This window comes from Dermacentor variabilis, chromosome 5 (assembly GCF_050947875.1).
Source record: "Dermacentor variabilis isolate Ectoservices chromosome 5, ASM5094787v1, whole genome shotgun sequence".
Classification (NCBI taxonomy): Eukaryota; Metazoa; Arthropoda; class Arachnida; order Ixodida; family Ixodidae; genus Dermacentor; species Dermacentor variabilis.
Window position 1 is genome coordinate 62737481 of NC_134572.1, and position 15026 is coordinate 62752506.

At 43.5% G+C, this 15026-nt stretch overlaps 1 protein-coding gene across 4 annotated transcripts in view; it reads right to left on the bottom strand.

Annotated features, from left to right (window-relative positions):
• Positions 1–15026, bottom strand: part of LOC142582662 (venom protease-like) — a 51574-nt gene that overhangs the window by 18755 nt on the left and 17793 nt on the right. For all 4 annotated transcript variants that reach the window (XM_075692587.1, XM_075692586.1, XM_075692589.1 and 1 more), the window contains exons 3-5: positions 9014–9316; positions 6516–6592; positions 5881–5999 (exon numbers count right to left, since the gene is read on the bottom strand). In XM_075692587.1, coding sequence (XP_075548702.1) covers positions 5881–5999; positions 6516–6592; positions 9014–9316 — 499 coding nt within the window. The remainder of the gene's footprint in view (positions 1–5880; positions 6000–6515; positions 6593–9013; positions 9317–15026) is intronic.

Consider the following 15026-nt stretch of genomic DNA (forward strand, 5'->3'; position numbering starts at 1 on the left):
GGTTGGAATGCTGCTTCGCAGTAGCGCACCCTATCGTACCAGCTTTATTTTTCAAGTCATCATTTCCTCGCAGTCTCATTCTTGTCTAGCCTATTGTTGCTGTTGTTGTTGGCGCAAATGAAGTACACAGTCTGTAGTTACGTCAAAACATGTAAGAGTTGAAAGTTAAAATCACAGTTGAAAGGAACATTTTCAACTGGGTGCTGTAAAACCTTGTATTGACATGATGCCGTAAGGTCAATAATGAAGAAATAATGATGCACGAATTACATAATTAATCATCAGACAAAAGATATTGGTGGCTTCCTCACAAGACTGGTAAGAGTATACAGTAGGTTTCGGCCGCACCTGAGGTTTGGCTTTTCGTTTTAAATTTTGCTCTGTCCTAACTTGGACACCCGGTATGTTGAAGAACAATAAGATACAGTTCATGTGAGTCCTGCTTTCTGGGGGGATGGTGGCAAAAGTAGAGCCATACGAGTTTCGATTAGAATGTCGCTTGTAATGCTAGCAAGTCAACTTACCAGAATTGTATCGTGTAGTTCCATTGCCTTCTTTTAATGCCCTATTCTTTCATGCTTTTATATGGAGACGTTCCTTGTACAGTGATTTCCTTGTCCGTCATAATCCGGTGCGTCATTTAAGACATAACCCCGCATTCTTTATACCTATAGATAATTTACACATTTCAAAAGAGTTGAATGTTGGGCTAGTTGGTATTTTGACATGAGTACCATCTTGAAATAGCGCGCAATGGTACGGCACAACAGAAAGGAAGGAAAACACAGGCGCAAACTAACAAGTGATTTCATTGAAGCCGGACCTAGAAGTATATATATCCACAAGCTTCGAAAAAACACTGTTGCAAGGAAAAATGGAATTGGTCAAACAGGAAGTGATTAAACCAGGCACGATTATTTTCTGCATTGTACAGTGCAATCGATATTTCGCTTACACAATCCTGACCTGCTTTTCTGATAAAAAAATGCCTCTAACATTTCACAAGTGGCTTTTTTTTATTGCTCTTGCCTAGGATTTTCACGCTACGGAAACGTGGTTCACAAGTGGGACAGCTGCTGCAAGGTCAGCAAGATGTGTATTCAGTTGTTAGTTTGCGCCTGTGTTTGTATTCCTTTCTGTTGTCCCGTTGTGCACTATTTCAAGATGGTTTTCATATTTTACACACGTTGGTCATTTGCCGATAAGATGTTATATTCCCCAAATTGTTAATTCTCTGCCAAGCACCGTTTCATCACTTAGATCTAAACACTCACCGAAACCATATCTACAAGAAAGTACCTGAAGATTGGCTGTGACATTTAGACCTATTATTTCATTTCTTCGTCGTAATTCAGGGCTTCATTGCTTTCATAATTTTGCACTTTTTATGTTAGCTTGCTTTGAAATTTTATCGCAACACACCATCTTTAGGTTGCGTATAATTGTATTATTAACGTTTTTGACTACCTTCCGGTGCCTACAGCCTAACAAGCCTCTTTGACTTGGAACTGTCCTGTCATATTCACTATTTGTATTTGATGCAAAGCTAAAGATTATCATTATTATTATTATTATTATTATTATTATTATTATTATTATTATTATTATTATTATATTATTATTATTATTATTATTATTATTATTATTATTATTATTATTATTATTATTATTATTATTATTATTATTATTATTATTATTATTAATCATCCAGCGGGATTGCCGAGCAGGCACTTCATTCTTTTCTTGAAACGCGGCGCAAAAGGTTCAGAGACGTACAATTATAGATGGGGAGATCGTACCGCAGATATTGAAATTGCTTACTCTGTAGCTCGCGGGATGTAGCTATAGAACAACGTGCGACCGATTTTCTTTTTACACGTTTGGCGGATGGAAAACGCGATTTAACCTCACAAGCTGGTGACATAAATCCGAAAGCCGGATTGAGTGATGCTTCATCAATGTTATTTTTAGTTCCTACGCACTATGGACTAAAGACCGTTTTCAGAAGCCAACACCGTCGGACCATGGCCGTGCGCGCGGCTGGCGCAGAGGGCAACGAGGCCGTTGCTACAGTGGTTGAAGTGGACAAGTCTCTGCAACCGTTTATAGAATTGGTGTGCTCTTTGAAGGATGCACGCAACCAGTGCTCTCTCTCTCTCTCTCTCTCTCTCTCTCTCTCTCTCTCTCTCTCTCTCGAGCGCTCTTTCCTTTCCCCCTCTCTCTCTCTTTTCGTCCCTATATTCGCTTCGCCCAGTGAAGGGTAGCAAGCCGAACGTGCATCTGGTTAAACTACCTGAATTTCCTTATTTCTCGCTCTCTCTGTACGGAACAATTTAAAATTATTTCATAGCTAATAGCCTCCCCTATTGAAAAAAAAAACATGAATGCCCCATACGACCTGAATCAATAATCCTGCATGATTTAATGGGATACTGCACAAAAATTTGTATTGTTCACATATAAGCCCATATGAACAGCCCATATGATTACTGTATGGTGTTTATCAGTCTTTCGGTGGAATACAGTAAGGTAATCTGTGCAGTGGTGACTCTGCATAAACTTGAAAAACAGCGTTAAAGCTGAAGAAATGACTGAAATTACCAGAAGCAAGTGTTTGTACGAATTTGCTGCTATTGAGAAATTAACTGAACTGTTTTCAAGTTGGAAACGTCAACATTATTTTTCTGTTGCCTTCGGATATATTTCTTTCTGGGCCGATAGGGACGGTTGTGGTTTATGCGCCTTGAAGAGGGTTATACGTGCAGAAATACGGTGTGAGGAGAGATGAAAAGACTGACAGATCAGTTCCTTTGCGGCATAGATTCAGTGGAGTCGGGAACATTGAATATTTCCAGTCATATGCTAAGCACTTCCTGGCGAATCCTTCTCTTCGAAAGTGATGGATAATCTGAAACGAAAATGCCCTCTTTGATACACTATATTTCAAGTACTTACGAAAATGAGGTCGTACTATTTTCGCTTTGTATATCGTTTATTTTTGTGCATTCACGTACGTCACAGACGCAACTGTGTACTTGCATAACTGTCAAAAAAATTCAGACAATCTTGTTTTCAACCTTTGATATTTTTCGCGTATATCACAAAAAACTATCCTGTATGTACACCCATTATGGCTGAAAGACAGAATACACAAAGTCTCAGACTTGTTAGGGTTATCGTAGTTATTTATGATGTTCTCCTTTACAAATTCTCGTTAATTTTGATCTGCACCACTTGCCATCATAAGACGTTAAGCGAAGTTTAGCCTTCGGAGAAACTGCTACTGCTACCAGAACGCGTACAAAATTACATGCGAGCACAACATTAAGCAATGTCTGAACGAATTAGAATCAGATTTTTTAGACAAATTGCTGAAGGAAAGCGCTGAATATTGGGGACAGACCAATAGAGGCATTTGGCTGCGCGATATAATATAAATAGTAAAAAGGAGTCAGATGTGACCCACGTCACTTTTGGAATATGATGTTTGCAACTTGTTACTTCTGTAACTAATGTTTTACGAATTAAACGCATAAACGGACGACTATAGCACCTAAGTTTGAAGTTGAATGACTGTTAATAGTACTTTTCAAAAGCAGGCGTAACCAACTAGCAATTGCACATGCAATAAAATGTAACATGTAAGTTGTGTAAGCTTTATGCGATTTACCAGCGTACCGAATGTAGTCTACAAAACAGTTCTATCGTTTGGTTTATATATGCCTGGTTCTAAACGCGACGCCCCATAACCTTATTCACTTTTACAGGGAAGCGTTTGTTCTTAGCACATGAAATGAAGTAATGCATTGTCTAAGTTGTACTATGGGTCCATATTTATTCCATTGTAATTATCCCAGCTTTCTATCATAGTGGCTCCATCAGCAAGTAAGTTTTACATTTTGCAACAAACAGAACCTTATTTTGTTTCCTCAGCTGCTTTGCAAACGCGATTTCCTAGTACCCACGTAGAAGTGCCGAAGTAAGTGGTCACACGGATACTTTTATGCAAATTTCAACCTTCTTCAAGGATTATGCTTGGGTCCTGTACTGCGTGCCCCAATAGAGACTCGTTGTTTTGAATGTATTGAATACCCTGTAACTTTATTTGCTTATTACAGAGAGGTGTATAAATATGGATGGACGAGGGTACTGAAAAATAAATAAGGAAGACACTTTAATACAGACATTGACTTAGATAGCGAGAACCCTAATTTCCTAAACATTAATGATCTTGCTGATTGCTTTACGACAAGCGGCTGACATCATATAGAGCCGTGGAAAAAGTAACAACAGCTAGTATTGCAAAAGATGCTGCTTTGCAGGAATCGTATTTAGGTCCATATTTTATTCCTTTATTTACAGGGATGCGTTCTTCTGTTTCTTCCAAGGAAAAAAAAAGAAGAAAAAAAAAGACATTCAAGAAAACCTATCGTCACAAAGGTGGGTAGCCATTTGCATAGATAATAGCTTGAACTTAGCATAACACGATCCTTCGGGTGGCCTTTGTGATTCAATACGGCGAATAGCGCAAAAAATGAGACATTGCATTAAGAAAACGAACAATACGGCCGCTGTCTGCCTTAGTATGTGACCACACCGACAAGCCCCTATAACAGCCCTTTCTCAGTACTTTGCGATTTGTTTTGCTCCCTTTGAAATTATCAATTCTAGCGTGCTTCAATCGGCGGGCAGCTGAAGCAGCCGACGTGATGGTGCATTCTCTCGGCGGAGGCGCGGATGAAGTCATAGTGGCTTTTGGAACGAGACGTTACGAGATCACTGGGACGGGACTAAATTCTCGAGGGTGTGTAAAAAATTCGATTCGAAGCGTTGCCGTGGCAGTTCGGAACGTGACCTGCTAATCGCAAGCGTGTTTCTGCGGAATACATGGAATCACTACTCGCCGATAATAAATAAATAAATAAATAAATAAATAAATAAATAAATAAATAAATAAATAAATAAATACTTCGTGACTATTTCTTCTGCCCTGCAAATGCGGTGGCGAAGATACGAACACTTTTGATGTCAGGCGAAGCGCACGTCAGCGCCGTTGCCCCACATTCCGGCGCGATCACGTCCGTGACACATTTCCAACAGCTCAACGTTTTCGCAATTCACAATTCCCGCGATACTTCGGAGGTCTCCGTGTCGTCGGAGAGACGCAACCGGGTGGTAACGTTTTCTGCTTTGCTTCTGAGTATTACTTATAGATGACGTAGCCGCAATGAAAGTCGGCGCAATGCAGAACAAGCGGCCCATATGCTCACCAAGCAGAGTGAGGTACAAACACATGCACGAAAAAAAGAAAAAGAAAAAAGGTGATCGCATATTATCTCTTCACAGGCTATGGTGACCGTAATTTCACATCCACACTTGCATCGAGACCATTTTAACTTTATTTTGGAAGTCTGTGAATATATACTTTCCATCGAGAATACCAATCTTTCTCTTCGCCGAAGACTTCCAGTACTCGCATGTTGTTCCTCACTGAAAAGCAACATTTTTTCTATATAATAAACCGCGCTATCCTTCACGCTGAAATATTCTTGGCAGATCAGAACTTAATCATGGTCTACAATCTATGGGTCCTTGTGGGTGCAAATGTCAGCTCCATGCTACTTGACGGCAGATCTTCGCCATCGAAATACAACCTTGTTGCGTCCCCTTCATTTTTGTTCTGTACTGCCGATTTCCCGTTTCAGCCCTTTTGTAATCAATAATTCGTCTCGGATTAGAATAATTGCTTACAATTAGGCGTGTTGCACATCCAGAAATATAATTTCCGGCGCCCTTTGTCCTCCAAAGCCCATAAACCGTTAACATCCCATTAAACGCAAAAATAATAATTATAAGGAAACAATAAACAAGCGCACTTACTGCCTCGCACGCGCGCCAACGCTGACGCAGTGGGCTGCGGTGAGCACATGACGATCTGTGACTAGCGCGCCTCCGCAGCCGACCTTTGCTTGGGCTTCGGTCTTCAGGTAGATGGCCGCCTGAAAAAGAAGCACCACCAGAGCTGTACATATACCCCCGCACGGGGGTATATGCCATTGTTTTTCCCTGTGTGTCCTACGAAAATCATCGTGCGCGACTGTTATAATACTTTTGTTACACAGTAGGCAATATCTCTATTAACACGAGTGCAAAGAACATGCTTCTTCTAGTTAGTGTTTTTTCTTCTTTTTTTCTGTGGACGTCATATGCAACTGTGTCTTTGGAATGTGCGTGCATGTTATATGGGGAAACGGGCAGGTTCGATTACACAAATACGCGTTGGTAATGCGGCACAGTCATTAAACAACAAAAGCGCCTTACAAGCGAAACGCGCACATATTCATTAAATATAGATAGATAGATAGATAGATAGATAGATAGATAGATAGATAGATAGATAGATAGATAGATAGATAGATAGATAGATAGATAGATAGATAGATAGATAGATAGATAGATAGATAGATAGATAGATAGATAGATAAGCTAAGTAGGTCAGCTTGTTGCTTCCGTACCATCCATGGCCATGCACCGACGTCAGCCACCCGTCCTCCTACGACGCGGGAGTCGCTCACACTGGAGAGCCCGCATCCTGCAGGTGAAACGCCACAAACAAACACGCCGACGTCACAATCAGTTTACGTTACTTGGTGACGGTACTTGTAAGGACGGTACACCAGTAAATGACGGCAACTCGTTCGGTGGCCCGATAGCTAATGATGATGATGATGATGATGATGATGAAGCCTCATTTGATGGCACAAACCCACTATTTGGGATAGACCATGAATCGGGTGGCAATATGATTGAAAAAAAAATGAAATAAAGGTGTTCCGCCGGCCGTGCCGTGCTGACGCGCCTGCTGCGTACCGCGCCCCTTTATTGTCGTAGTCTTCTAATCCATGTGCACCACTTGCATCTACTGACGCTACGCGCCTAAAGTTCGTGTGCGGATATTTGGTTTAGTTACTAGCAGCTTCATCCAACGGCGCTTTCACGAAATCGCTGTACATATGCTATAGGGCATCAGCCAAGAGGCAAACATTCAGCAAAAAAAAACATGTTCTATGATTGTCTCGTACGCAATACGGGAGTTGTCTAAGAAAAAAATATACGCGAGTACTCCCAACTATGCCCTCTTTCATTTACGCGTGTACCATCAGGGGCCTCTGCACCATGCCTCTACCAAATTACGTCGTATGCTCAAGGGTCTAGAATGCATTCCCAGTGATAGCAGTATCGAAGAAGCCGAGAATATGAGCGTAATATGCTATTACGAATATGTGTTTTTCCCGAAAAACATTTTACCCGCATAGTCTGCTTAGGGCACCTCTTGGACCCCCTTCTAAAGGGGGAGTGTTGGGAAATTGAATAAGGATAGCTATCATGCTCGTGCTTGCCTCCCGGGAGTTCGAATTCCGCTCACCTCCTTTCGTGTAGGTCTGCAAGTAAAACTGCACAGTCGTATAAGCAAGTTAACTTGCATTTAAATAAAATTATGTACATTACAATCAAAGTGAAGTACCAAATGGTTTGTCGCCAAAGATTTTGTGTTTTGCCCGTGTGGAGCACAGCATTTTTACAGTGAAGCTGTTAGCCTCTAGTTGGTCGAGATTTTTCGTGGCGGGCTCACCCAAAAAGCGGCAGCTGGGAAAGGGGGTTTGTATTTAAGTTACCGCGTAACAGAATGATTTTTTTTCCTATGTACGGATTACAATCCGATGCTAACATGTCTGTATGTTGTGTGTAAGTCGTACTTTACGAATTTTACTGACACATTTCATTTTGAGAAATTCAAATAGTTCAAAAACGCACTTGCGCCAGGCGGAAGGGCCTCCAAGAATGAGGATGAATGAGAGGACTTCAAACGGCAGCTGGAAAAGGGCTTTGTCTTTCAGTTTCGCGTGACAGAACAACGTTTTTTTTTTAGTATTTTCATATTACAATCCGAAGCTATCATGTCTGCAGTTTGCATGTAACTCGTACTTTGCGCATTTTGGGACGCGATTTACTTTAAACGTTATTTAGTTCAATAAGGCGCTTGGCGGACGGCCTAGAGGAATGAGGACGTGTGCTGCACTTCCGCAGACGTGCATGATCGCGTCACGTAAGTCGCCTGTGGTGGTGGTGGTGGTGGTGCGCGTGTAACGCCGTCTAACGTCCGCACCAGCTTCGCTGTATGCATCCACTTTCACAGGGTGCAATGGAGACGGATTTTATTTTGACAAATCTTTTCAATTTCCGCACTTCTAAATGTAGGCTGCAGATGCAAAAATTTATGCCTGCTCGCGCCTCCGTCTATAGAACTACGTCACGGAAAACTGATGTTTATGAAAACCTCTTACATGGTTGCAGTGTTCGGTGAGGCGTCTCGTACCCTTTAGCGATGCCGTCTCACAGACTACTTCCAGGAAACAAACGAAGGAAAGAAAAGTCCTGCTGGTGGTATCATCATTTACTACATATGGTAAACAATTTGCACGTATTTGTAAATGCGTTGCTTTTACAAACTCATATGCTTTCCTTATAGGAATGGCCAACAGCCCCACGTGCGACACATGCAACAGCGATGAGACGCTCGCGCATATTATCTGCGTCTGCACGCGATATAGTGCCCAGAGTCAAGTGATGTGCTGAGTACTGGACCTGTTGGACAATCGTCCACTATCAGAACTAAAAGCTTTAGGTCAGTGCTCCCAAAGAACATCCGCGCTGAAGGCCTTACTCGCGTTACTAAGGTGCCTGCGGTCTGCGGGGCTTCACGATAAACTTTAAGAACGCCGCCCCCTACCGCTCTATAGTGTACGCGGTTTGTTCGTGCGCGTCTCCTTCCCCTTCCACTCTCTTTCTCTTTTTAACCTCCTTAACCCTTCTCCCCGTGCAGGGTAGCCAACCGGATCTACCTCTGGTTAACCTCCCTGCCTTTCTAAGCATCTCCCTCTCTCCCTCTCTCCCTCCCTCCCTCCCTCCCTCCCTCTATATCACTTGCGCGTATTTGTAACATGATGCTCACCGGATGGCAGCGCGTTCGGGTAGCCCTCGGGGAGGGGCTCGGGTGGTGGGGCGGGGGCGATGGCCGCACCGTCCGAACCAGCGCCGCGGGACGCGACGCCGGTCGAGTTGCCGCCCTCTCCTCCTGACGCTGGTTCGGGGACGCAGCACAGCTTGGCCAGCGGTCCTCGATAGCCGCACACGTACCGCCGCTGCTCGCTGGACGAAAGTAGCGCCAGTTGCCTGCACTGCGACGCCAATATGCAGAAGCCGTCCTTGCCGTCCGGGCTGCGGCAGTCTGGCTCCCTCGGTGCTGCTGCTCCTGCTGTTTGCGCACAGGGAAACGCGGTGCACTTGCACAAAGGCGGCCACTGCACGCTACTAGTGAGATGAATGTTAAGTGATGCGAGGAGAAGACGCACAGTGAATGCGGAGGCAGTGCAGGTTGGCTTACGTGCACTCAGACGTTACAGCTGCTGCTCGGCGAGCGGTAATTATGGTTGCGGTGTTTCCATCCCTAGACGCGACGCTAGTGGCGACATTCAAGGATTGAGCATGATGTTGCGGAACGTGATCGCTTTTTTTAACTGTGTGCATAACGGCATTTAATTTATAATTTAGCTAATTCGCACGCCACTGTCCTGAAGGTTGACGCAGTGTTCTTGAAAGTGTCATAAAATATCTGCTATTAACCTGTTTTGTGCATTGTTATATTATAAATAAGTACGCAACTAACACTCAAAAAGCTGTTAGAACACTTCAATGCAGTCCTTCCAGTTCTTTCTCTAACAATTTAACTAACTAACTAACTAACTAACTAACTAACTAACTAACTAACTAACTAACTAACTAACTAACTAACTAACTAACTAACTAACTAACTAACTAACTAACTAACTAACTAACTAACTAACTAACTAACTAGTCTGACTTCGGGAACTCTTTCTGTATATTAATATATTGTAATCTTTCTAATCATCTCAATAAAAACCGATTCTGATTATGACTAAAAAGAATGTTCAGTGGAGATTTCGCGGTAAATGAGAGAGAAATGCGTGAGAACTACGTCCCATCTCTTTGAAGTCCGGGGTCCGTGATTTAAACCACGTTCGCCACATTGCAAAGTGTTGTGCAGGAGCTCACTCGACACACGTTCTGGCTCTTCGAGGAGCGAAGTGCAACTTACGCTGGTCTGGAGCAGACCGTAGTCAGCATATATATATATATATATATATATATATATATACGCTCTTCTAAGCTCTGCCACACTCTCTCTACCTGTACCATGTGACAGGCTTTCCACATTTCACACACATACACCTTTTTCCTTTGACACTCCTAATGCTCACACATTGAACATCGTAGCGATATCTACGATGTGTGACAGCGGCAAAGAGGATACGGAAATGCGTATGCTTGTGAACACAGTTTTGAAAAGATGATCAGCGCACAGTGCAGCTTCAGTGCTGCGTTGCTTGACATGAATTTTCAAAAGATATGGCAGTTAGAGCTTCGGCTTTAGATTAAGTCTTGGTTTAACTGTTATCCGCAATTGGCAAATCACGTACTTCAAGCATGATGTGGGAACTTAGAATTTGCGCCTAACCCTCTAGACGTATGCTAGTTCATGAACAACCGCTGTGTTGCAGAAAAGAACCGTTTACTTACCTCCCATCAGAGTCCCCACTTAACCTTGTGTTCCTACACTTCAGCGCGAAAGCGTTGTATTTGACTGTGTCTCATCGAACTCATACTAAAATATGTAACGGCACTTACGTCATCGTCGGCACATGTTTGAACTAGAAACGAACTTTAATGTGAAATGTTGCGCTAAAGTACATTTGTGGCCACTAAGCAAAAATTTTTAAATCTTTTGGCACTTGCATCGCTTCCTTTTTTATTATGTTCCTAATCCTTTGCGGAAACTGTTACCTCTTAACATTTCATTGTCGCATTGAACTCATCGGTGTTCTTGGGCTTGTTTTAGTAGCCTTTAAATTGCGGTCAGAATGCGCTATGCAAGTTGTTTGAGCACTCGGTCATATCAGAACTGTCGTTCGCTTTTAACTTTTCGCAGTGGCGCTGTTTCAGGGGTGCTGAAGAAAGAGTTGCACATGGGCGTATCCCCCATTCCAATGCGGAACGAGTGGGCCTTCGTAAATGCCACCCCGAGCCAGAGGCGACACCACACTGTCGCCTCAGAGCGGAAAACATTTGATGACACTTGTAGCTTTAAGGATGGATCAAGTCTATGAAGATGACACTTTGGGAGGTTGGGAGAAGACCAGTGTTTTTGTGTCATAGCTTTAGCCACGATATGAAGCTTTCTGCGACGTCGCTTCTGGATAAGGGGATTGGAACTGGTCGGGCTTCCATATGGGCAGACCGAGCGGCTTCGTCGGCGAAGTCATTACCAGCAATGCCGGTGTGTCCAGGTAGCCACTGGAATATAATTTCATGTCCTTTAGCAATAAATAGCCTGATGGTGGCCTTCTCTCATTTCATATATCAGCTGCTCATGAGTTTTTTGATATAGGGCAAAATGCGGACTCTGAAGTGCTGCCTTAGAGTCGCAAAAGATGGCCCATTTCTGAGGTGTCCCTTGCAGAAGGCATTTCACAGCAGCACGCAGGGCAGCAAACTCTTCCGCCGTTGATGTTGTATTGTGTAGCAGTTTGGAATTTTGTTGTGGTTTTCGTAGCCGGAATGACAACGATACCTGAAAAGCTGGTGGATGAGACGGAACCATCGGTATAGATGTGTGTTCGGTCCCCGTATACCTCATTGATTAACAGCAGCTTTATCTGTTTCAGAGCTATTTCAGGGTGATTGGCCTTCTTCTCTGCACCCGCACTAATTAGGCGCACCTAAGGCTATTGGAGGCACCCAAAAGGGCAATGAAAGCCTTGATGCTGGTATGTATCCTAATGCAAGGCAACCTGTATGGAGGATGATAACTTCAGAAAACGTTGCACGAGGTCTCTGCGATGGCAAGGACGCTAAGTGATGATCAGGGACGCGGGAAGGATGACGCATATGCGTCTTGACACAATCTACAGCAACGTACGTTTGCATGGGGAGATCTTTGACGAGCATAACTGCTGCAGCTGTTGACGCGTAGCGACAAAGTCCTAAACACGTGCGCAATGCTTGGCCCTGTAAGCTCTCCAATGAGCGAACATTTGACTTGCACGTACTGGACAACACTGGAAGACTGTAGCGTAGATATTCTAGGAATAGAACTCTGTACAACTGAAGCATGGAGCGTACAGAAGTGTACCATGTTTTCACGCGCATGAATCTGAGTACCTGGGCAATCGACAAGTTTTTTCTTCAGGTACGTGCAACGAGGGCTCCAGGAATGATTTCGATCGATTATTACACCCAAGAATCGATGGGTCTTTTCATAGGTGATAGTGTGTCCATTAATGGAGACTAGGTATGACGCCATAGGATTGCGTGTAAATGCAATCAATGCACATTTCTTGGTCGATACAGCCAAGCTTTGTGTTTGAAGGTATGCTGATGTCAAATTTGCTGCCCGCTGCAATCGCACGCGAACCTGAAGGCAAGTGACCGCAGAAATCCAAAGGCAAATGTCCTCTGCGTATATCGAGAGGTAGATCCTTTTAGGTAAAACTCCAGCTAGTCCAATACGTGTCACATTGAACAACGTGGGACTCAGTACTCCTCCCTGAGGCACGTCGCAGTATGCGTAATATTCAGATGTGGAGTCATATGCACCCGTACCATGTACATATTCATCAACAACTTGAAGACCAAGATTTCGAAAACAGACTTGACTTTGCCAATTGGATTTTCACGTAATGGGATCAAGAACCAGACTTTCTCGCGTGTTTTGGATGGATGAGGCTAATTTCTCCAGAAACACACAAGTTAATCTTCACAACGCGCAGTACTGGGTGATAGGCATCCCCACTTGCTGACACAAGCACGACACCAATACCAGTGGTCGTTTAATGTGTGGAGCGTTATTTTTTATGACAACATCATCATACACACCTTTTTCGACAACACACTAACGACGCAACGCTACGTCAACAACATCCTCGAGGGCCCCTTGAACGACGTCTGTTGCAACGTTCCAATTGCGCATCTTCGGAACATCTGGTTTCAACACGATGGTGCTCCTGCGCACAGTAGTCAGTCTCGAGCGTGGCTCGACAAGCTTTTTCCTGGACAGTGGTTTGGCCGGCACGGACCTGTACCATGGCCTGCAAGATCGGCGGACTTGACACAGCTGTACTTCTGCTTGTGGGGCTACGTGAAAGATTGCGTGTATAGCAGCGAAACTACCACACCGGAGGCCCTAAGGCAAGAATAAGCAGAGCCTGACACGAGATTCCAACTTCGTTGATCAAAGCTGCAACAGCACAAGTGTTGGAAAGAAGCAAGTACTCTACTACTTCAGACGGGTGACCTGTTTGAGCACGTGCTATAGGTGGCAGTGGAAAATCACAGCTCAGAAGTGGTGAAGAACGTGACTGTTTAACGCACCTTCATGCCGTCATCGTATCCTTACATAAAAAAAGCTTGCAACAAAGATAGAAATAGGGAAGAAAACTGCTTCGTTTTGCCTCTTTTCCGGAGTTGAAGAGAGAGAAAGAGTAAATGGCTAAATGTTGCACCTTTGGATGTTTCTTTGTGGCTGGCTGAGAGGCCTTACGTGCTTTTAGTTTGTTTTTTATTGCAATAAACTTCTGAGTAGCTCTTCCCTGTTCTTCCGAGAGCTGCATTATTTATTTTTACGCGCTCTTTCGTGCGCTGTCTTTTTTTAGCATTGCTTGAATTTCTTTTGTAGCTTTGTTTCATGATACGCGAAGGTTAAAGCTATCCCGAGTGCCTCATGATCGAGCACAACATTATTGCGTCCAGAGATTCTGACGCTTATCGCACCACGCTAGGTAGGTCGCGAAACCTCTCGAGCCACCCTACATGACGAAGCCTTGTACGATGAGGCGATAAGCGAATGCAGCCGTATATCTTTGAAAGGTTGTTTGGAGGCGCTTGAGTAGCGGCGCTCGAGCGCGCATCTATTTCTTGTTTCGCGTATTTCGCAGGCGTTTATTTTTTCTCGGGAAAAACAACGAGGCAAAGCTGAGCACGAAATAAATGCCTGATTCGGAGGTTATTTAAGGTGCCCTGCAACTTTGTAATTGACATGTTTGCGATTCAAGCAATAATATAAAAATTCACTAATTAAAAGCAAAAAATAATTAATCCTTCGTGATAAAAAAATACTGGCTGTAAGTAAACACAACTGCCGCTGCTAGGCAGTCGGTACGATTTCTCTGGAGATCTTGGGTTTTTTAAAAATTGTTGGTTCCCTTTAACTAGGACACACGGTACACGTACACACATGGATCGATCGATTCATTTCCTAAATATAACTGCACTTCAAGGATACAACACAGAAAAGGAAAGGTGAAGGCATACTTTTATGAAGTCAGATTTAATGAAATATTCCGAAGTTCCCAGCTAAACTATGTCGAGTGGAGGAGTAGAGGTTCCTGAACACTAATGAAAGTTCTTCCATACCATCAGATGCGTACGAGCTGCGGAAATAGTCACATTAACATCAGCACCGAAGCTTTCCCAGGCATTGCTGCGATATCTGTGCGTGCACACTTTTAAACTCCCGCAAGCCGTCAGTCGGTACTTTTTGATTGGCAGCTTTATTGAATGCAGTTGTCAAAGAGCGCCATCGTCAGATAGATGTTCAAAGCGAATGCGCTTTGAGCATGGTTTCCTTATGTGAAGTTTGCCGTGTTTGCGCTTTTTGTTTTTATTTTTCTCGATATAACCACATACTTTGTTTCCCTAACAATATGTAGTACTGTCGGACTGTCGGACATATGAGTGGCGCCAACTTTCAAAGGTTGACTTCCCAGAGCTGCTGGCGCGTAAGAATGGCTCCATATGGCTGACCCTTTAAACCTAGTGTCGTTGAGGTTTGCAACCTTAAGGCTATTGGGCATACGCTAAACATTTTTAAATGCTTAATTTTTATGAAT